Source organism: Thalia democratica, chromosome 2 (genome assembly GCF_965202585.1).
Source record: "Thalia democratica chromosome 2, ktThaDemo2.hap1.1, whole genome shotgun sequence".
NCBI classification, from domain to species: Eukaryota; Metazoa; Chordata; class Thaliacea; order Salpida; family Salpidae; genus Thalia; species Thalia democratica.
In genome coordinates this window covers 33,788,883-33,812,359 of record NC_139166.1, presented here as the reverse complement: position 1 = coordinate 33,812,359, position 23,477 = coordinate 33,788,883, and the positions used below count along the sequence as shown (strand labels likewise).

General features: G+C 25.8%; 2 protein-coding genes across 2 annotated transcripts; both read right to left on the bottom strand.

Annotated features, from left to right (window-relative positions):
• Positions 1–605: 605 nt before the first annotated feature.
• On the bottom strand, positions 606–4,469 carry LOC145829993 (ubiquitin carboxyl-terminal hydrolase 8-like). The gene has a single exon (XM_082937884.1). The coding sequence runs from the start codon at positions 4,461–4,463 to the stop codon at positions 1,437–1,439; it is 3,027 nt and encodes a 1,008-aa protein (XP_082794010.1). The 5' UTR covers positions 4,464–4,469; the 3' UTR covers positions 606–1,436.
• A 996-nt stretch (positions 4,470–5,465) lies between these two features.
• Positions 5,466–7,548, bottom strand: LOC145829340 (vesicle transport protein SEC20-like). The gene is made up of 2 exons (XM_082937106.1): positions 7,463–7,548; positions 5,466–7,159 (listed from the first exon to the last, which is right to left on the bottom strand). Exon 2 carries the CDS (start codon positions 7,143–7,145, stop codon positions 6,453–6,455), a length of 693 nt encoding a protein of 230 aa, XP_082793232.1. The 5' UTR covers positions 7,146–7,159; positions 7,463–7,548; the 3' UTR covers positions 5,466–6,452.
• Positions 7,549–23,477: the final 15,929 nt, after the last annotated feature.

Below are 23,477 nucleotides of genomic sequence, written 5' to 3'. Positions count from 1 at the left end.
TGCCCTATATATCAACAAATTAAATTTTTCTTATCATATTTTTTTTTTCTTAAATAAAAAGACAACTTTTAAAATAAATAAAACTATTCATTGTTTCGTACTTTAAAATTCTTACAATAGGAATTTCCTAAATAATATTAGGAGGACTTTTTAAAAATTTGAAGTGAACAATTTGAAAAACACAAAGGAAGATGATTTTAAATAAAACTAATACTTTTGAATTTTTAGTTTGTGCCTTCCATAAGGAGCCTATTGTAGTATCATAAACAGTTATTAAACATTTTTCTTATACTTTATATATTTTTGTTCAAAAGAAGAAATCCGTAACAACACCAAATGCATATTTATGTAAAAGGCTATAGAAACAAATTTTAACTAGACACCACACCATTTCTTAATTGTAAACAAATGCTTAACTATAAATTGAATTTGCTAAGTAAAATAGAATATAAACGTTAAGTATCAAATAATTCACATATAAATAAAGATAAAACCTACTTATTGTTAAAATTAGTAAAAATTATCTACAAGTATTTTTATTTTGTATAAATTAAAATCCTTTTTTTTTTTTAATATTTATAGTTTTATCTTTTGTTTTCATATTTATAAATAAAGTAAACAAGTTGTTAAATATGGGAAAGTTCCCAGTCTGCTTTTAACTAGAAGCACTATCAAAAAAACAGCCATTATAGTAAGCATATTTGGTACCTCTCGTATCTTTACGATTACGATTCGTATCTTTACGCATTTATTCTGTGGACACAATGTACGTAAATAAGCGAGAGGTTACTGTAATATGCTAACTTAGATAATAATTTTAACCATGTTAGTTGACAATAGATAAAATTAAAAACACAATCTATTTACTTTTGAGGCAGAGGAAAAGGTTGGAGTCAAAATAACTTTGTTGCATGAAGCATTAAAAAAAACATTTTAAGTTCAACATAAAAAGCATTCAAAGAACTGTATTAAGGCAATTTAACTGTCGTTTAAACAAAATAAAATAAGTGTTTCTTTAAATCTATTTTTTTAAATTACAAAAAAACAAATAAATCAAAAGTATTGCACTCTAGAAAAATAAAGTTTTAGACGTATGAATGTTTTCAAAAATAGTATTAAATAGTTAGACGAATTGTACTATAACTATTTCTATAAAAAGAAAAGATGATCAATAAGTGAGCTTAAATAAAAATAGTGAAAAATAAAGTTTCTTAAATTTTACATAAGACAAAAACTTATTGATTACAGTCAAAATTTAAAAAGTAGAACAATATTTATTATAATTAGTGTTAAGCAAACTTAGCAAATATAAAATATTTATTTTACAAACAAGATTTATAAATTAAAAGCCTGAACATTTTTTTGAAAATTGCTGTTTAAAAATATAATCTTTAGAATTACTAATAAAAAGCTTAAGTTAAAGAATACTTTATTTTTTAACTAAGTATAGACGCCACTGATGTATTTAGTCTTGACTGCCTATAAGTAGAACGTTCTAAGTTTGAATAAAACAGAACAAATGCACTGGAAAAATCTGGCCCATTTACCCTTGAAACATCAGTGTCATCGAAATTATACCATTTTTCATCTATAATACTTCTACAACTTGCAGTATAATGACCAGAATCCATCCCATTTCCTTTGTGGTATGAAACTGCATACAAGTTGTAGTTGTTAACTTTAGATGGACCTTCAACAAACCTATTCATTGAAAGATTACTCAAGGGAAATTTAATATTGGTATGGACTTTTTGCTTCCATTTTCCATCTGTTTTGAACCTCTTAAAATGGATAACAAGTATTGGTGGAAGTCTCCAAATTTTAATTACTTTCAGAGCCTCTCTTTTTGTTTTACATGTTGGACAGTGCCATTTATTTTCTCCTACCATTTTTTCTGGCTTTTCAAAGTCTGATAAAAGTTCACTCAAAGTACAAGTCCTTTCTGGCAATTGAAGTGATAGATTTAGAAACATGTCAAATTTTCTTGATGTTCTTTTACAATGCAAACATGTCACAACAGCTTTAAACTGTCCAAGAAAAAGATTATGAAGTTCAGACTGGTTCAACTTATAGTGATTTTCCATAGCTAACTTGGCAGCTTCGGTATCATTAAGTTTGTCATTGTCTTCTTCAACAAGTTTTTTGTTTTTTGGACTTTTATTCAAGTCTTCATGCAAACCATCAATCAGAGTCATTAAGAATTCTTGTGCATCCTGCTGTTGATAATCTTGGAACATTTCGTTGACTTTTCCAGCCCAAAACTTAAAATCTTTTGGTATCAAATACTTGTATTGGCCGCTCCAAGCACCCCTTAACAAAACTGAAAAACACTCAGCAAATTTACCTCCTTTGCCAAGGACGTTAACACGGTTTAAATCTTTTTTGTAGGCATTATTTATAAAATAATCAGCCAACTCTACAGTATTAAACATGCATTGTAGTATAGAGTTCATAAAACAAGTATTTCCCAAGTTTCTCAAGCCACAAACTCCTTTTTCTGTATTCCCATAAACCCCAGACAAGGACTTATTTAAGGCCATTATAAAACTGTTGTTAGAACTATCAATAGAAACTGGTTTTGAGGACCTGTTTGGTATGTTAGGTGTATTGGTAATGCTTTTAGTAGGTCTTGAAAGGGAAGAAGAGCGTTTAGGTGTCAAGGAAACTTTATTGTTGTTACCAACAATCTGATTGTTAAACTCAGTTTCTTTTGAGCTAGAAATTTGAAGGTTTTTAATTTTAGGCTCAACTGATGAATCAGCAATAAGTTTATCATTTATACCAATGCTTTTATTTTTGAGGCTTTCTTCAGAGCTTGATTCATTAATTAAACTTGGCTTTTTTGATCGATCTAATTTAGGTATTTGAGGAACATTGGCAATAACTGATCCATTATTTTCTTTTGTTTTTACTAATTTACTAACCTCTAGACTAGATAAGTTCAAGTTATTGTTCGAATCATCAGTAGGATATCTTATTGATGTTTTAGTTTCATTTGGTTCTATCAAAACATCTTCTTTATAACTAACTTTTGGATTAGTTGGTTTTATAAATACATTATCAGGAATACTATTGTTTTTTATTTGCCTCATTTTCTCTAATAACTCTTGCTCTTTTTCCTTTTTTATCAAAAACTTTTTCTTTTTTTCATCTTCAGACTGCTTTAAAATCTGCAACTTTAATTCTATTTCAGCTGTTTGTTCTTCAAGTAACTTTGTTTGGTTTTTAGAATTATTAATCTCTTTATTTAATAACATCCCCTTATCTTTATAGCTATTTTCGACTGTTGGATTTGAAGAAGGTTCCATTTTGTTTGATGGTTTTATTGATCTATCAATGGATGGTATTGTACTATTATTATTATTACTTTTGATTATAGAGTTTTCATTTTGTTTTTCAGTTATAGAATCTTCTTTTACTGTTTTAATATCAACTTCATTTAACTTTAAACCAGTAATATTAAGTTGAGCTGTTTTTTCATCATTTGCAGTTCTTCCTTTTTCTGGTACCTTTTCCTTGTTTATATATTTGTTAAGGGCTGCATACTCAAAATCAATCAAACTGTTTACAGGTTTTGAGTTTTCTTTACTTTTAAAAGGTGGCTTAACTCTGTGATCAGTAACAAATTGAGGAAAACAATCAAGAAATTCATTAAAACCTCCAACAAGAAAAAGTGGTTCCCTCTTTAATTTTTTTGAAAGCTCCCATTTCCATAAAGAGTCTTTCAAACTTCTCATTGGATTAGCTTTACCTTCTAGACAGTTTTTATCCCCAAACCAATCCATCATTATAATTAAGTCATAACTGTCACGCTTTTTCCATTTTTCAAAATACTCATTTTTTATGGATTTTTCTAATTTAGAAGTTGTTGTTCCTGGTGTTATAACAGACTCTGGAACATTAACACTAATTGCATGCTTTAAACTAGAGCTTAAAAAATCGTCATTATTTCTTATATCAATGATTAGAATATTAAGTTTTAATTTGAAAACTAACCTGTAGAAGTCATTTGTTTCAATATGTACACTAAAATTTTCAAAAGGGTCTTTTATAACTTGTTCTTGACTACTTTCATTCAAGCTAGATGTTTTAGATTCTTTTTTTTCAGGTTTTAACTTAACTTCTCTTTCTGTATATCTTTTTTTTAAACTCTTGTTTAACTCTTCTGATCTGTTTAGAGCTGTAAGTAAGTCTTTTTTGTTTGCAAGCTGCTTAAATTCTTCTGGTTTCCTTTTAAAATAAGGAGTTTTTTGCAACTGTGTCATAGCATCAATGTATTTCATGTACAAGACATATGCACGCTCTTCATCCTTTTTGTCAACAGCAATATAAGCTTCAGTTGCTTGAAGAAATGCTCTTTTAGCAAAATTTAAGTTGTACTTAGCATTATTTAATTTGTCGTACTTAAAGTAAGCCTTATCTTGAAGCTCACTGAAGTTTTTTGCTATATAAAGCTCTTTCATTTTATACTTAAATCTGCATTAATAGTATTAATGAAATAACTTAATTGCACAAAACAAACTTGTTAGTTGTTAGTTTTAGATTTATTAAATTATGAGAAGAAAAATTTTTAGACCAAAATACTCTTAAAAAAGTAAAAAGTTATTCAACTTTGCAACCCTTTTAAGCAAAATACAAACGAGAAAGAGTCTACGTTTATAACAGGGTTACCAATTTATTTTGGAAAATTTTATAAGTTTCTTCCAGGTTGTAAAAGTTTTTGTCAATTTTTAGTATAATACTAAATATAGTGCTAAAACTGTGTTAAAAAATTTTGAAGAGATGCTGCAATGCTACTTTAAATGTATTTTATTATTAAATAAATAAAAAAGTTATAGAGAAAAATTATTGTATATGTTAGTTATTTTTTATCTAATCTAAATTTCAAAATTTTTAGTGTATAAGTTATTTAAAAGTCCAGGTTTTTTAGTAACATTTGTTGAAAATTCTAGACTTATTTACAAAATTTTCAGGTTTTTCCAGGTCTATTGTGCCTAAATAGTCAAATTCCAGGTTTTTGGCAACCCTGTTATTAGCAAGTTGTAAGTATATATTACTACTCTATTCTCTAAAATATTATTTCATTTATCTTAATTTTTTTTAACATATTGAAACAAAGCAAGTCTAAGAAATTATTTAAAACTAATTTAAGTTTAGAAAAATATTTTATAACTGGCTAGAGTTCAAAAAAGTCTTTAGGTCTTTGTTATTTTTAAGCTTGTTGGAATTTCTTTTTATGCTAAGAGAGAAAAGAATTTAATAATGCTAAAATTTATTGCATACTTAAAAGTACCTTTATATATAGCAACTATTTGCTCTTTATAGATAAAAGGGTAATTTATTTCAAATATAAAACAGATTAAACTATATTTTAATTTTATTTGAAAAATATTCAAAACTCAATTATTCAATTTAAAAATTTTCTTATATAATTGAAATGTTTAAAACTTTAGCTAGAAAAATCAATAGCTTTTACAATTATTTTCAGGTATAAGAAAAAAATCGATTAAAAGTTCTTATAGATAGTGTAAAATATACTTTAGTAAATTTTGTAAATACTATAACCATTAGTATTTACCAAGTATAACTATAGTATCAAAGTATGTATAAGTTATACATAATAATATTAAAATTGCACATTACAGTATACATCAATAAGCAACAACTTTCTAAGAATATTAAAACTAGTAAGTAGTATAAAAAAAAAATTTTTTTAATCAGGTTTAGTAACAGGGTTGCCGCTAGCTTTTTGAAAATTTTCTCCAGGTTTTCAAAATTCCCTCCATGTTTTCATAAGTACACATTTTTGGGTCTATTTTTAGTTAGAAGTAAAGTTTAAGGTGAGAAACTGTGTTAGACAGTATAAAAGTATTGAAAGGATACTGTAAAGCTAATTAAAAAAAAAATTGAATGATGACAAAAATGTATATTTATATGATAGATTTTTTATGTCAAATCAAAATTCAACTACTTGAAATGTTGAAATTGTTAAAAAATTCAAGGTTTTCCAGTTTTTTTTGGCTAAATTGTCAAATTCCAGGTTTTTCCAGGTAAAGTAGCAACCCTAAATAAATTAAAAAATAAATATACACAAAATTGATAAGAAAATAAACATATATTTCACAATAAAATCAGTTTTTTGAAGTTAAAAGAATTTAACAGAAGCTAAAAAAACAAATAATACACCCTATATTAAAAGTATCACTATGATTATATACAATAATCGTGCAAAATTTTCCAATTATCAAAATTACTAACTACTTAACTTTTTTCCATCTAAACTTTATATAAAATCAAAAAAAGGTTAAGTTAAATTATAAATTAATATAGAGCTACAGATTTAGACTAAACAATTTCAAGAAAGCATACTTATAAATATAAAAGAAACTAGAATGTACAATACTTGTTTCTTGTTTTTGCCTTGTGAATTCTAAAAGTGCATAGGGCACAGATTAACCAATTAGTCGTTTTTTTAAAATATACAATACAACTCCAAAAAACAAAAGCACAGCTGCCCAAAACAAGATTTTATCAGTAACTTCTCTCCGGCTTAATTTTGACAACAATCGATGAGTAGTATCTATGTGACTACCTTGGCCTTTGAGCTCTTTGTTTGTATCTTTTATTAAATTTGAACCCTTTTCAAGGTTTTCAAGAGCATCAGTGCTTTGTCTAACAGTTTCTTCCATTTTTCTATTAGCTTCAACTAACTGGTTTGTGGCTTCAGATGTTGAATCAATCAAACTCTTATTTACTTTTCTTTGCCTTATCTTTTCAGCTCTAGCTTCACGCGTACCTAATAATAAATCTTTTTCTCTCTTATCAATAGCATGCTTACTGGAAACATTAGCTTTTCTAACTAAAGATTGAATATGTTCATACTGTTGCAGTTGACTGTGTACAAACAATTTCAATTCTGAGCGCTCTGACTCTTTATCCACCTCATTAGAAAGGTTATCTACAGTGTTTATGGCTTTTTGTAAATCTTTTGTTGTATGTCTATAAAGTTTGTTTAAGTCATTCAGAGTAACAATGCTTTTGTTGCAATCCCATATTTTTTGGATAATATTCTTGCATTGAAGATTTAGTTGCATAACTTTTACTTTTACTTTTTCAGGGTCATTTTCAAAATTTTCTGTTAACATTTTTTACAAACTATCTGAAAATTTAATTAATTTAATACCCTATTTATTAAAAACAACATAGCATCTTGAAAAAGTTCTAAGGAATGGATCTAACACTACTTAAAGAGTAGGGGCTAATAGCAAATTAAAAAATATAGGATCTTATAAAAAAGCTTTAATTTTTAAATATAACAAAATTAAAAAACTAAAAGGAGTCAAGTAATAAAATTTTAAATAGATAACTTAAAAACTATAAAGATAGATTTTTAGCTAAATTCCATTCCTAATATTTTGAACTCATTGACTTTATATATATATTTACAGCAATTAAACTTCACCTCAAATTGATGCACAAAGTATTCTTTTGATTGTGTAAGCTATTCTATATTTAGTTTTAAAACTAACAATGTTACACCACTGAAACTTTAAAAATGGTAGAATTTTAGATTTTTAGAATTTCAGCTAATTATTTCTCATATTACAAACCTTTAATCTTAATTTCAAACAAATGCACATAGAAGCTTCTCAAGAAAGTAAGCTGTTTGCAAATTAGTAAAACTAACAATTTTTTTATAAGCAACTAAAAATTGGCAAAAATGCTTTTAAATGTAAGAAGAATATAACTTTTTTTAAAGGTTTTAGCCTATATATTTCATAAGTTACAACTTCTTAAACTTTGCTTTAAGTAAATGTATACAAACACCTTTTAACAGTGCAAGCTGTTTGTCATCTCATTTTGTGATAAACTACTCTTTTTTTAAACTCGATTTTTAGAAAAATTAATCACATTTAAGTGCTTTTTTAGATTAATATTGAACTTTGAGTAATTGAGTTTGATATGAAACTATAAGATTTTTTAGTCTTTAAACTTTCAAAATGCTTTTAAACATGAATCTGTTTATAAAATAAAAATATTTTTAGGCTTTTGTGATATCTTGTGAAGTTGCAGAGTTTTAATGGGTCATTATAACATTGCTTTAGAAAACCAAGTTTTTTAACATTCAAGTTTTATCTCTAAATTATCAAAAATTTGGCACAAGGTGTTTTTGTACTACTTCAATAGTATACTTTTTTTTTCAAATGAAAACTCAAAGATTGTAAACTTTATAAGCACCCTCTACAGCAGGAGTCAGTAGAGTAGTTATATAAGTTGCTGGCCAATCATAAAAATTACTTGTGGACCACAGTATATAAAATAAAGTTTTCCACAAGCCAAATTTATTTAAATAGTTGTAGTAATCAGTATAATAATACTATTTTAACTCAAAACCATGATAATTGAAGCAAAAGTTAAGGACTAATATAAACTAGCTATTAAAACTGAGGTTTATTTTACATTTTTACTACTATAAAACGTTTTTTATTGTTTTAAAAAAGTATGTTTTTTGATGAAAAGTACCTTGCCGTCCAAAGAGTTTTGCTTTACAGGTTGCATTTGCACGGTTTTCTGAGTGACCTTAAACTATCCTGATTCACTCTGAGTTTTTAAAATCTTAAGAAAGCTTTTTGCTTTTAGGACAAACACAATATTATTTCTAAATGAAGTAAAAAACTAGCTGCAAGCCTAAAAAAAACTAAAAAGCATTTCAAAACCAATAAAAATCAAGTTCTTGAACAAAATTAGTTATATAAAATAAGAAAATGTTGCAATAATATTTATCCTCTTACTTTTTTTATTTCTTAAACTATTCTGAGTTTTCTATAAAAAACAAGTTTATTCTGATTCAGCCTGAGTTCAGAAATATATTCTTAAAATCTTAATATTTTCATAAACTTCATAATGTTTTGAGTTATCCCAAAAGTGTGACAACCTTACATTTGACCTGCAAACTGTAGTTCACTGACCCCTACTTTTCAAAAAGTTCAAACTAGCTTAAATTGGCCTAAAATCTTTGAATAATTTAAATTTGTTTGAGTGCAAGGCAACCCTGTTTCTGTTTTCACCATTACTAGCATTTGTCATCATCTCTTTTTAATAATCTAAATTCTAAACTGTATTTAAACCAAACGTTAAAATGCAAAATGTTGAGATATTGAAATTAATAACCATTTCACTTTTCTTATTTTTGGATAATTAAATATTAATTATAAGAAGGCAGGTAGAATTACACACTATGTAACCTGATTTTTTGACTTAACAAAAAGTTTGTGACTATGATTGAGTAGGAAAGTGTGAGTAGTAGTAATATCAATTCACTAAAAATAGAAAACTTATAAATTATTAAGAAGTTATTAGCACTAAAATAAAAGCTAAACCTTAATTTAATAGGGTAGCTATTTTTTTTAGAAATTTCTTCAAGGTTTTATAACTTTTTTCAAAGATTTTAAAATTATAAGTTTTTTTGTTTTTTTTCAGATAAAATTAAATTAGAAGCTAAAAATGTGTTCAAATTACTGAAAAGATACTACTGCTAGGTTACTTTAAATGTGTTGTAAATAAATAAAATTTTAAAATTTGTATAATTATTATAGTATATTTCTTATCTTACATTATTTTTTTTACATTAAAAATAGTTCAAAATTCCATGTTAATTTAAAAAGCATAAAATTCCAGGTTTTTTAATTTGTTTTGTCAAAATTTTCAAATTCTAGGTTTTTACAAGGTTCCAGGCTAATGTCCATCCTGATTTAACTTTAATTCATCGATTTCATCTACAGATCAACATAGTTAAAATGTGAAACATTTAATACAAAAATAATTAGAAACAAAAACTTAAAAGATAACTTTTTGTAATGACAAATGCACTTTTTTATTAAATAACTAGCTAAAATCAGTTTCATATAGTGATTAGTTTTTAACTAATTCATTAAATAATTTAAACACAGGGTTGCCACTCTTTGAGTCAAAAAATCTTCCCTGAGTAACCAGAAACTTCCCTGAGTAACCTTAAACTTTCCTGAGTTTCCCTGTCTTTTTTTAATTCTTAAAAATGTTATTACTTATCAATAAATATATTGAAGAAGTAGCTGCAAGGCTAAAAAATTCCTAAATAAGCACTTAAAAATAAATTAAATTAACTTTTTTGAACAAAATATTGAGACTGGATTAACTAAATCTCATTCTAGAATCTAGATCTAAAAAAATTTTCCCTGAGAGTATTTAAAATTTCACTAAAATTTTTAGAAAAAAACCAAAACTGCCCTGAGTTTCCCTGAGTTAATAAAAAAGAATCAAAATTCCCTGAGTTTCCCTGAGATTTTCTATAACTTTAAAATTCCCTGCGTTTTCCTGAGTTCCTTGAGTGTGTGGCAACCATGTAAACATTAAAACTACTAAAGACATGATTATTTTGAAATTGTTTCACCTCTCAAGAAATAATTTATTTACCTATTGTAAAAAAAAAATTACAAAAAAATTTGTCTATTAAAAAAATAAGTTTTAAAAGATACTGAGTTCATATTTGCACGTTATTATCATTTTTATAAACCACTATATGTTTTTTATACACAATTGTAAACACAATGACTGCCTGCTTTTAAAAAATAGAACTTTTTTAATTGTATCCTGTTTCCTATGGGTTTTATAAGTTTAGTTATTCTGATGTATTCAAGTGTTTCCTCTTAGTATTATTAGAACTATTTGTTTTTATAAGTTTTGGATTTCTTCTGATCAAAAATCAATAAACCTTATCTAAATATTATGAGACATATTTTATAAGAGGGAACACTGGAAAACTTCAGAAAAACTAAAATTATTTACTCATGGTTAATATATACGGTTATCAAGTTTCTATTAGCAAATTTCCAAACAATAAGCATCATCTTTTAGTATTTTTAGAACTCTTTGTTTTATAAGTTTTTCAATTCTGCTGATCAAAAGTTAATAACCTGATTTTAAATATTATGAGACATATTTTATAAGATACATGCTTAAAGTTTAGAAATTTGCTGGTAGAAACTTGACAACCATGGTAATAAGCACTAGAAAGAAAGAAAGTAATAAAATTGTAAACAGTTATTTTAACTCACAACTAAGGTCCATTAGATTGGTGTGGAGAAAGACCTTTCAGACATCAAGTACACACCATTTGATTGTAATTAATACTTTGAGCTATTTTTTAACAAATGAAAACATAAATAAATTATACAAAAACTTGAAAATTTAAGGGCATAGGGGGGGTAAACACCCTTTTTTGGTTTTTGATCTTATTTTATATAGTTTTTACTAAGCTACAAGATGCTTTTTACAGATTTAAAAAATTCAAAATAATTTTTGAGATATAGCCGGTCAAAGTCGGAGGCAACAATAGGATCCTTATGGGAGGCGCAAACTAAAACGGCAAATAACTAGAAATCACTAAAAATCTATCTCCACCTACGTTTTTTGAGATAACTACCTCAAATTTTCAGGAAATGTTCCTTGCAGTATTTAGAAAATTCTCTCGGAACAGAATTTAAAAAAAATAAAAAATTAAAATTTTATAACAAAAAAACAAAAAAAAAACTGTTTTTCCTTCTGACAGAATTTTCTAAATATTCTAAGGAACATTTCCTGAAAGTTTGAGGTAGTTATCTCAAAAAACGTAGGAGAAGATAAATTTTTAGTAAAATAGTCTATTTTTGCCGTTTTAGTAAAAGCCTCCCATAAGGAACCTATTGTTGGCTCCGACTTTGACCGGCTATATCTCAAAAATTATTTTGAACTTTTTTAATGTGTAAAAAGCATCTTGTAGCTTAGTAAAAACTATATAAAATAAGATCAAAAACCAAAAAAGGGTGTTTACCCCCCCCCCCCTATGCCCTTAATTATATATACAATATGAAAAAATTATTTTTTAAATGGTATGCACTCTTTTTTAACCCATTACTGTCAATAAAGACCATAGAAACCATAGCCTACCATGGGTTCCACACCGCATCCTCCTCTAGATTTTAATTTTATGATCATATTTTTCTTATTTTAAAGTTTTTGCCCTTTCTATAAGAGCAACTATACAAAATGCAACAAATATCTCAAAATTAAATAATAGGGGAGAATTGGTAATTTCAATATAAATAAAATATTTAGTATAATGATAATACTGTAAGAGCACCATGTATTTATATTAGTGCATATATTTTTTTTTTGTATCTGTGCAAGTATCATCTCCTCTGTTGTCAACTGGATATAAAGTTTTATTGAAAACACTAAAGTATTATTTATTTTATTCGAGTTTTTAGATAGGTAGGTAAATATTTAAAATTATTTAATATTTGCTTAACTGTTTTAATAAATGTAAACAATTCAGGTTTAATCAATAAAATCTAGCACTAGTAATTGATAGAGTTTGTTTAAACTAAATAAAATCACTCCTACTACTTAAAAGCTAACCTAGAAAAAGATAAAAATTTAAACTTGACAAATATTATAAAAAAATTAAATAATAAAACAATATTGTAAATGAGTTGAATAAACTTTACATAAACATAAAACTAAATATTTTTAACTAAAACTAAAACTTAATTACTAAACATCACAATATCAAGATTCTGCAGAAACCATTTTTATACTTGTTTTCAATAACTTTTTTTGTCTTTTTAATAAATTTCAGTTAATTTCAGGTTAATCCTTAGGCTAAAATACAAGCAAAACTAATAAAATTAATAGTTATATGAGTCATTTAAGTATGTATACTACAGAGCGTACTTAAGTTACTTCTTTCAGTCATGATTGTCAGATTTCTATGAAAAATCGCCAAACAGTCATTTGAGTATCAAATTTGAAATAAACAAAACAAATTTATTAAGTATTCAGATCTTTTTACTTCTGGGTTCTGTAAATTTTTTATCTAATATTTTAACTCATAAAAATATTTTCATCTAATTGATAATTATATTATGAAAACTATATCTATTAAATTGATTGTTAAAGTATAATACTTTTAAAAGAATTGGTCTTCTATTTTATTGACAATCCTTTAAAATTAAAAACTAAAAAAAAACTTTCTATAAATTACTAAGTCTAAATATTAAAAAACATAAATTACTTTATTCTAAGAATTTACATTCAACATACTAGGAGTGACTAACATTTTCTCGCAGGAGGGCTTTATTAAAAAGAAACTTACAGGGATTATAAAATTTTTACCTGCAATTACAAGAAACATGTATTCGAGAGCAAAAGTGCAATGGAATGGAACAGTCATTTTACAGTTAGTTTATTGATTAAAAACAAAAAAAAACGAAGATGGTCAAAACAAGTCTTTAGTCCAATGACCTGGGACGACAAAAGGATCTGTCGGACATTAACACTTTTTTGTACTAACAATTAAACTTAAAGTAATTTTACGCCCAACTAAATTTACTTTTGCACATATTGTTTTTAAGTTAGTATATACGCCACGGACAAAGATTTTTGTTAACCGCCGAAGTCACCAAATATTTTTGTTATATATATATCCTATTTTTTTAATCCTTACCTAAAAGCATACTCTAACCCAGTGGTCGTCAAGGTGTACACTGGTGCACACTAGTGTACACGAAACTTTTTTTTGGGTGCACGAAAATTTTAGGGTACATGAAACTCATTTAGGGGTGCACGAAATGTTGAGATTACAAAAAAAACATAGAGTTAGATTAGGTATGTAGTTAATATTTTATAAAATATTTAAAGAATACTGAACTGGGGATTTTGTAGTTATTGCGGAGAAGTGTTCAATTAATAAAAGTATGTAAGACAAAGCCATATTATTATTATTATTGTAAGTTTATTGTCATACGAAGGACCCAGGCATCAAAACCTAGGCCACTTATACAGAAAGACATACAACAAAAAGACAAAAATAAACCAAAATTGTACATTAACAATGAAAAAAAAAAACTGAGTTTAACTAATTAAAGTTTAAAAATTAACATAAAAACACAAAAATTATAACACAAAATTTATAATTCCGGTGCTTCCGAAAAGAGAATAACAATATCCTACTTCAACTTCACCCGAACAAATGGTTTCACTCCAAAAATATTACTAAAATACAATTGTGAAAATCAGGTAAAACAAATAAAGAGGTCAATTAAAGAGAGGATCAAATAAAAATTTCAGCTTCAGTTGTTAAATGGTTTGCAATTTAAATACAAACTGAGTTATGACTTTTAAGGAGAAATGCACTAATAAAAGTGTTTCGGTAGTCCCACCACTAGCGGCGCTAATTAAATTAGATCTTGGGGTGCACCGAATTTATTTTTTGCGGCTTGGTGTACACAGAAATTGATGAGATTGACGACCACTGCTCTAACCCAAAACAAAGATCTACCTTAACTCTAACATTTTAACCAAAAAAACCACAAGTTTATTAGTCAGACAAAAATTTTGCAAATAATATTAGTAAAGCCTCCCGTTAAAAAAGAAAATCAACACTACATACTACAAAATTAAAAAACAGTTTTTGTTTAAAAAACAGTACTTTTAATGCTAGCAAAGTATGCATACTTTTATTAATTTGTTTGTTTTAGTAGAAAATATTCAAAAATTTGTAACTTTCATTGTATAATAAAAACACAAAATTTAAAAAGTATACTAGTTTTATGTAGAGAAAAATAGTACAGGTTTTAAATATAATAAATAATTTTATACATATATTTATATATATATGTTATTTTTTATGCAACGAGTATAAAAATACACGGTATTTGGTGATTACAACTTAAACAAAATAGTTATAATAAATAACAAAACCAAAAATAAAATAATAGAAAAGTGTTTTTTTTTTTTTTTTGGATTTTGCTTTGTAAAAGAAAAGGTTTCAATAAAATTACTCTTTTGTTTCGACTATATAAAGTAAGTATAAAGTAAATTTTTTCTCGTCTCAGTTTAGACAACTTGATATAAAATAATCAGATTGTTACTGAATAATGATTAACTTTGTATCACTATAGAAGACTTTCTTAAAACAACACAAGGGGTCATTAGTATTTAAAATATTGTTAAAGTTTTCAAATTTATTACTGATGGCAGAAATCACCTCAACTTTAAGAATGATGGCCGAAATAAATGCTAATCAAAATAAGATTTAAAAAATTGGCCAATTTACTACAATTAACTTTTTTTTTGTTAACTTGTCTAAGCTGAAACGAGAATTGTTTACTTTAAGTTCAATATAGTCGAAATAAAAGAGTAGTTTTTTAAAACCCGGTTTTTTTTTACTATCATTTTATACGTTATACTGTACGGGCTTAATTTTCATAACTATTACATATGAAGTAAAACAAATAACTTACATTAATCTTTTTCTTATGGTATAATTAAAGGTTCTACTTAAAGATTTTTGATGCTACTTAATACTCTTTTGATTTAATCAGAGTTTTTTAAAAGCGGTATCGCCATTTTGGGCAATAACTCGAGGGACAAGAGTAACAAGTAAGCAGCAAAAAAAAAGGGGGGGGAGGTAAAACTTTAAAAATTTTATTTTGCAGTTGTAGAAATTCTATACTTTGAATATACTTCAAACTTTAACTATAATCTAACTAGTATTTAGTATTATTTCATGACTGTAAGCCTTTATAAACTCTTGTTTTGATTATTATATCTTTTTTTTGACTATAAGTATCTAAATTAAACTTTGTAAATTAATAACACAAACCTAAAGAATTTAAAAAAATGTATAGTCTAAAACAATATGAAAGCTTTAATTAGAAAATATTAAACGATAAAGAAATGTAAGTGAGTGTGGAAAGAAACTATTTTTTCCTTAAAAATATTTTAACAATAGTACCAATACTTCAAAAGGTTTAATCATACCAATTAAATCACCAGACCACAAGCTTTCGGTAGACTAAGTCCGGTTTCATCCTAATATGGACTCATCAGTCAGTCACAAACAAAAAATTTGCAATATTCAATCTACAAACGGTTTATACATGCAAGCATGAAGCGACCGATTGCTGGATAGTGTTTTAGCAGCTGAAAGTGGCTTTCTTTCTTTTCTCTCATTATTTAGCTTAAAAGAGCAGAGCTACGCCCGAAGGCGGCTTAGTTTTAGTGACTTTAGCCGAGTACGCTTCTATTGCTTGCAAAGTGTTGATTTCCCATCGTTAGACTTTGCAACGATGGCGACTATTTTTTATATGGACTTTTGAGTTAAAGTAGTTTATTTGTGCAGTTTGTTGTATTTTGTTCTTTCGCACTTTATTAATTTGTAAATACGAATTTGTTTCTAAGACTCGATTTCTTTATACTATTAGTTTAAGCATTCTAACAATCTTACTACTTAATTAGGCTGAGTTTAAATGATAGCTAAGTCAATTCTAAACATTGGCTTAAGCAACCGTCAACGATATTGTTATAACGCGTTAAGTCAGTTAATCGCCAGGTCCGCGTAAAACTAAGTAACAACTCCGGCTGACAGGGACGTCAGCATTGTCTTTTGCCGTGCAACGTTCAATACATTGTCCATTGGGCAAAACATCTGGTACGCTCGATTTGAATACGATCGTACCTAATCAGGTTGAAACCGGTCTCAGTCTACTGAAATCTTGTGGTCTGATGATCGAATTGGTATGATCAACTTTGTAAGCTTGAGCTTGTCTCACGACAAATAAAAGTTCAGGCTTTGGTTCTATAGACTTTCGCCAACGTTTTTGTTGATAATACATACTTTAAGAGGGTAACTTTTTTTTTGTTATAGAGAGCTATAAATTTAACTAGCTTGATAATACAATCAAATAATAAAAATAAACTTTAGAAAACTGTCAAAGTTTATAGTTAAATCTTTAATTTGTTTTTAGAAATTTTATTACATAGTACGATATCTTTGCTAAACACTTTGACCATTGAAATTTTTTAATAATCAAAGAATTTACACTATCTACTTCTCGGTTTTTATTCACTATAAACTTTAAAATTTACTTTATAGTTGTTTTTTTAATGTTCTTTAAATTTTAAGATTAGCGGAAACTGAAAACTTTACTTTTTTTTTAATAAGTCTCAAAATTTACGGCAATAAATTATAACAAACTACTTTATACTGATACAAAGATTTTTTTTAATATTCTCAAGTGTAAATATAGATTATTAAAAAAAACTAAAATTAACTTTAGAAGACTAAAATATTTTTATTTTTCTAAATTCACTATTCAACTTGTCAATAAGACTCTTATTGTTTAACAGGCAATGTACTTACTTATCTTAAACTGAAAACAGTCAACACCACCGAAAGGTTCCTTTGTACACCAGGTTCGGTTACATGACAACCAAAATTCGAACATCTCAAATTCCGACAACTTAAATTCTTGAAAAATATTTAAAAGACTATATCTGAAAAAGTTATATAAATGTGATAAAAATAAAAAATTAATATGGAGATCTTATTAAAATCTACTAGCCACTTTTTTTTTTATTGCAAAATCTTAAATATTTGTTGAGATACTTTAAAATTATTAAAATTAACTCGGTTTTTTACTTTATTTAAGCCATATCTCGAAAAATATTAAATGTTTTGCAAAAAAAAAAGACTTTTAGATACTAATAGGATCTACATATGTACTTTTTATATTTTAAAAATATTCATTAATTTTTTAATTGTGACCCTTTTTATTTTTTTTTAAAGAATTTGAACGTTCGGAGTTTGAATTGTCCGAATTCTATTAGTCGTGCACCCACCAGATCCTTAAACCAAACTTTTTGAGCGCTTTTTTATTGTTCAAAAAACAATACATCAGACTAGGTAGAAATAAAGTTTTTGTTTAAATGCTACTTAAAATGTCTTCGATAAATGTTTGCATTTTAATTATGTGTATTTTAAGTTTGAGAAAAGTTTAAAATGGTTAAAAATAACAAAAAAAATACAGCGCTAGGTTAGGAAAAAGTTTCTGAATGTATTACAAATGTTTAGTAGTTTTAAATAAAATCTAAAAATTCCAAACATTTTGTTTATATTTGTTTATGATTTTGGAGTACTTCATATTAAAGCACACAAAATGTTTAGTTTTTTGACACATAATCTATAAACAAGTAATAAAATTGGTTTGAAAAACCATTAGAAAAATAAACTCTCTCAATTATTTTACAAAAACAACAGATAAAGAATCCTTTCGTTTATTATATAAACATTTTCAATTCAGTTTAGAAATAAATTGCTTTTAGAGATAATTAGTAAGTACATTTTTAGTTTGGATATGTTTAAATTATAAATTCAAAATCAAATTTATTAAAATAGTACTTAAATATGTAAAATTGTTAAACAATTTCCTAAAACTTGTAGTTTATTATAATATACTTAAATTAAATAAATAATAATAATTGTTTTTTCCATCTAAGTAGACAAACTATCACTTAAAATTTGTACTTTACTGTAACTAAGGAAATTTTTGTTTTATAAACAATAATTGTAAATAAAATTAAAAAAAAAACCTAAAATAGAACTTAAATAAAAAATCTTTGTAAGTTGCTTGAGTAATCATTTAAACACATTGTTTAAATTAATTTTTGATTTAGTATTCTGAATTCACAATTGCTCCACAAAATCTAAATAGTTGCTTTCTGGTCTTTCTAAAAACTGTACATTATATCCTTCTATTTTTTTGGTATGTTTTCATTGTGAATTTTTTTTATAATGAATTAGTAAAGCAAATTGGTCTGTATGTTTATGATTTGTTTTCACTATATTATTTTCAAAATGTTATTTTGTGTATTCCATCATCTAGTAAAACTGTTTATTATTTGGTCTTTATATATTTGTTTGCGTATATTGCATGTTGCAGCATATACTCCATAATCTTTGCAATTTAAATTTTGTTTTGTTTTATTTCTTTTTTATTGTTTTTTTTTATTATTAATCTCAAAGTTTCCAAAAAATGCACATTTTCCACATTCAGCTGTTTTATGGATTTCATTATTTTATTTTTTCATAAAGTATTTTTTATTTTTTTATATATATTCCTTAGTGTTTTCGATCTCTTATATGTTAATTCTAATAAGGTTGTATTTTACAATTTTTATTTTTGTTAAACTTTATAAACGGTTTAAAACTAAAAACAAACAAACATATTACTTTAAATAATGAATTAGTTTTCTAAGTTATTTTAAAAGGTACAAAACATTTAAGTAATTTATTTAGATGAAAATATTTTAATAATTAAAAAACCATTTGTAAATTAAAATCGCTTTATTTTTTATTTAAGTAAATTAATAAAGTAGTTTATTATTTTGAACGTTTTGAACTGTTCTCAAGTGTTTGTCAAAAGCTGAATAAATTAAAAAAAATTTTGAGAGAAAAAAATAATTGATGTAACTATACAATGTTATAAAAAAGTAAACTGTGTAAAATAAAGTTAAGAATGAAAATAAATTAATATATTGTCAAAATGGCTATACACCTATTTGCAGTTTCTTGTGTTTAACTATTTTTTTTTGTTTTTGAGCTAGCATCGATTCTAAGCTATAAAGATTTTTAGACAGATCTGCCAATAGTAAGATTTAATAACTTTTAGAAACCGAACTAAAAGAGTTTCAAGCAGACTTCACCACAAATGTTTATATAAAGGTAATAGATACTAAGTTACTAGTTTAATACTAATGAGTTTGCCTAAAATGATGGAAATTAGATCAGTTTGATTGTTACTTAAGTAGAGCATTAAACTTATGTACGACATTTGTTTATTTAAACGAAGAGCTTTAATAAATTAGAAAAACATTGTTAAAGAATCAAAGTTTGGAAGAAATTATACGAACTAAAACAAATGGTTTTCTTTAAACCCAGAAAACCAACAGTTTAACTTTCAAACAAGAGCAAAAAAAACAAATACCAATAAAAGTTTATCGATGTTCTTATTTCTCAACTACCTACTTAGAAAATTGTTTATTAAAGCTTTAAAAACAAATAAAGACTGTTTAAAAAAACTCTATGTAAAAATAATATAACTAATTACCAACTAAAATGTTTCTGAATCAAAGTAGTCAATATGCTTATAGATGTTATGCCAATTGACTACTGAAAAGTATAGACTTTTGTTTGTATACATTGAAATTACACCCTAGCTAGAGTAATAAAAGCAACTTGTTTTAACTAGTATGGTCTAACCTCTTCTTTTGAATACTTCAGTACTAAAAGCAAGTGTTCAGAAATATTTGACGTGAATATTATATATACAATACAAGTATACCTGCTCTATAGACCATCATAGCATCTTTTACATATGAGAGAAGCGCAGAATGTTCCGAAGAGTTGCTGAGCTGCCATAAAGGAAAAACAAAACGTAGTGTTATTTTAAATTTTGTAAAAATCAAAAACTGAGAACAATTTAAATTATTGTGTTTAAGAGATGACTTCTACAGTTTAAACTTTATAGGCTTAAAGTGCATACGACTGAGTAAGTCTTTATAAGAGTATACTCTGGACTCTAGTATATATATATATATATATACTAAGGCTGTATATATAGTTTTTTATCACTTGTCGACTAACTTTCATCTGTTAATAACTAGGGAACAGGTCAGAAAAGCGTGGCGTCACTTAAGCACGGAATCTATTTTGCATGATTCTTTTTCTATGCTTATAAAACATTTGTACTATTATATTTTAAAATCTAAAACCGAACTATACAACATTTAAACTAAAACTTAAGAACCTTTAGAAGTGTTACAAGTTTAAGCTTTGATATAACTTCGTGTTTAAACTGTACTTTATCTTGTTTTAAAACAAACCTTAACTTTTTAATAGTAGGATAAAAGCAAAATTACAAATTTTATTAATTTGTTTTACTATATAATTCTAAAAAATCATAACTTTACTTACATATTTTTAACATAAAACTAATTCTTGGACCTAGAAATAAGTACATGTTTTTAAAAACTTCTCAATATAATTAATTATTTAATTATTTTTTGTAATACATAAAACTTTAATATCATATTACAAAAAATGTTAAGAATAAGTTTCTCTTACTTTTACTCGCACGTGTCTTGCAACTTTTTTCACTCTTATTTATGTGCTATAAAAGTTATATTTAAACTACTTCAAAGGTTAACAAACTCTAATTAATATTTTTCTATAATATATTTTTCTTTAAAGTATTAATAATTTTTTATAGAATATTTTGAAGACAATACTTTTAAAATGTTAAAACTGATTTTCGCGTTTATCAGTTTATTAACTTTATAATTAAGTAATTAAAAGTCATTTAAATGAATTTATTTGAGTAAATTTAGTTTTATTCCGTGCTAAAATCTCACCATTCCGTGTTTAAGTGACAACTGACGCTGTGCTTTTGTGACACCTTTCCTAATAACTAAACATTTACTGTCCCTGGTTGAAATAGTTTGAAATAACTAAACTTTGCATTGTACATTTTCGTAATTCAGTTTTATATGAGGTAAAAACTTCAGTCTGGGAAATTTGATAAAATTAATTAATAATATATATTTATATATATACTAAGTCTGATGATTCAAAATATTTGGTTCTAGGACCTGGTGCACATAAAAATCTTTCGGTTATCGAGTCTCACACCACGGGTACCTTTTAATCATGTCCAGAAAAATATTAAATAAGTTAAGTTATTTCTAACTCTGCAAAGTCTGTAAAAATTAGATTTAAATTTTCTTAAAATAATTGATAAGTAATAATTTTATTAATAATGATAAAATATAAATGTAAATAAAAAATGCCTCAACTATTTCTAACTATTATTTTTAATGGTTAAAAACTGACATGTATGAGAAAAAAATCATAACCATGTCCAACAACAACTGTTGCCATTTAATATGTTGGTTTGTTAGTATGTTTTTTACTTTTTGGTAATTGAGTACGAAAGGTCGGCATGCATTTTGATGTTTAAAATTATATGTTTTGATATTCGTTATTTTGATATTTGCTTAATACCAGGGTTAAATAATTAGAATTTATTACTAACTGTAAACCTTTGTCTTTTTTACATAAAAAAATGAAGTGATGTTATTTCAATTTCTAATGACTATTAACTGCTAACTTTATATTTTTTTTAACTGTAGGTTATCTTAATGTTTGCAGTTAAAATATTTTTAAAATTTGAAATAACATCATCTTTTTTTTTTAATAAAGACACTAAACATTACAGTTAGTAATAAAGTTTATTAAGCAAATTATGAAATAGCAACTATCAATACATAAAATAATGAATATCAAAGTGCGTGAGGACCTTTTGTACTCAATAACCAGACTTTTTATACATAGATAAAGATGTGCAAATTAAATACTTTATTTACAACCAGGTTTTGGTTACAAAAAAGTTGCAACCTCTTCAAGTAAAATAAAATAGTTTATGTGCAGTTCACTATTTTATTTTACTTGAAAAGGTCTCATTTTTTTTGTCACCAAAACCTGGTTGTAAATAAAGTATTTAATTTGCACATCTTAATTTAATTAAGTTCTTTACATTTCAGTAAATTCAGCAATCTTTTTTAGTTAAGACAAATAACTATATGGCTTTTTTATACTTAGGGCCATAGGGGGGGGGGGGGGGGGGTCCACTTTGTTTTTTACAACTTGATCTTATTTTGTAGAATTTAATCTGAGCTATCAGACACTTTTAACCGCTTAAAAAAACTCAAAGTAACTTTTTAGATATAAGCGATCAAAGAAAGGGCGTTCAATAGGTTCCTTGTAGAAGGTGAAAACTAAAAATGCGAAAAAAGACTATTTCACTAAAAATCTATCTCCTCCTTCATTTTTTGAGTAATCTTTCTCAAATTTTTACAGAATGTGTATCATTAAACTTTAAAGAGATCTATTGTAGGGATTTTTTTAATTTTGAGTAAAAAAAAAAATATTGTTAAAAAACTACCCTTTTTTTTTTACTTTTTTGTGGATAAAATTTTTATTTTTCAAAATTTCAAAAATTCCAACATTCAGATTCTTCAAAATATTAAAAAGAACATTTCCTAAAAATTTGAAGTCTCTAGGTCAAAAAATGAAGGAGCAGATAGGTTTTTAGTGAATTTTTAAATTTCCGAGAAAATTGACCCCGAAAAATTTGCGGTCCATACGTTTGTATCGGAAACTTTTTACAAAAAATAAAATATCTCAAAAGTTAAATTATATTTTTGAATTCTATAAAAACAGGCTTGTAGTTTGTATTTAAAGCTTTCATATAAAAGCCAAAGTTATTTTTTGTAAAAAAAAAAGTCGGATCCCCCCTATGGCCTTAATTATTAGAACAAAACAATTTAGACTCTGTTTGTATTGTACTTGTTATCAGAAGATACTTAAAGAGAAGTTAGATGAAAGTTTTGAATAGTTAATTATTGGTGCAATAGATGAGCCTATAAAGTTTTTCTTAAAATATTTTATTCCTTTTATTTATGATCACTAGTTATAGCAAAATTATTGGATATTGTGTTTAATATCTTTTCTAACAATAATTTTAGGCTAAACATTTATATTTTTTAAATACATTAAACTT

Bases quoted from the DNA above. Each gene is read 5' to 3' on its own strand.
- LOC145829993 (XM_082937884.1), bottom strand. From the start codon at position 4,463: ATGAAAGAGCTTTATATAGCAAAAAACTTCAGTGAGCTTCAAGATAAG.
- LOC145829340 (XM_082937106.1), bottom strand. From the start codon at position 7,145: ATGTTAACAGAAAATTTTGAAAATGACCCTGAAAAAGTAAAAGTAAAA.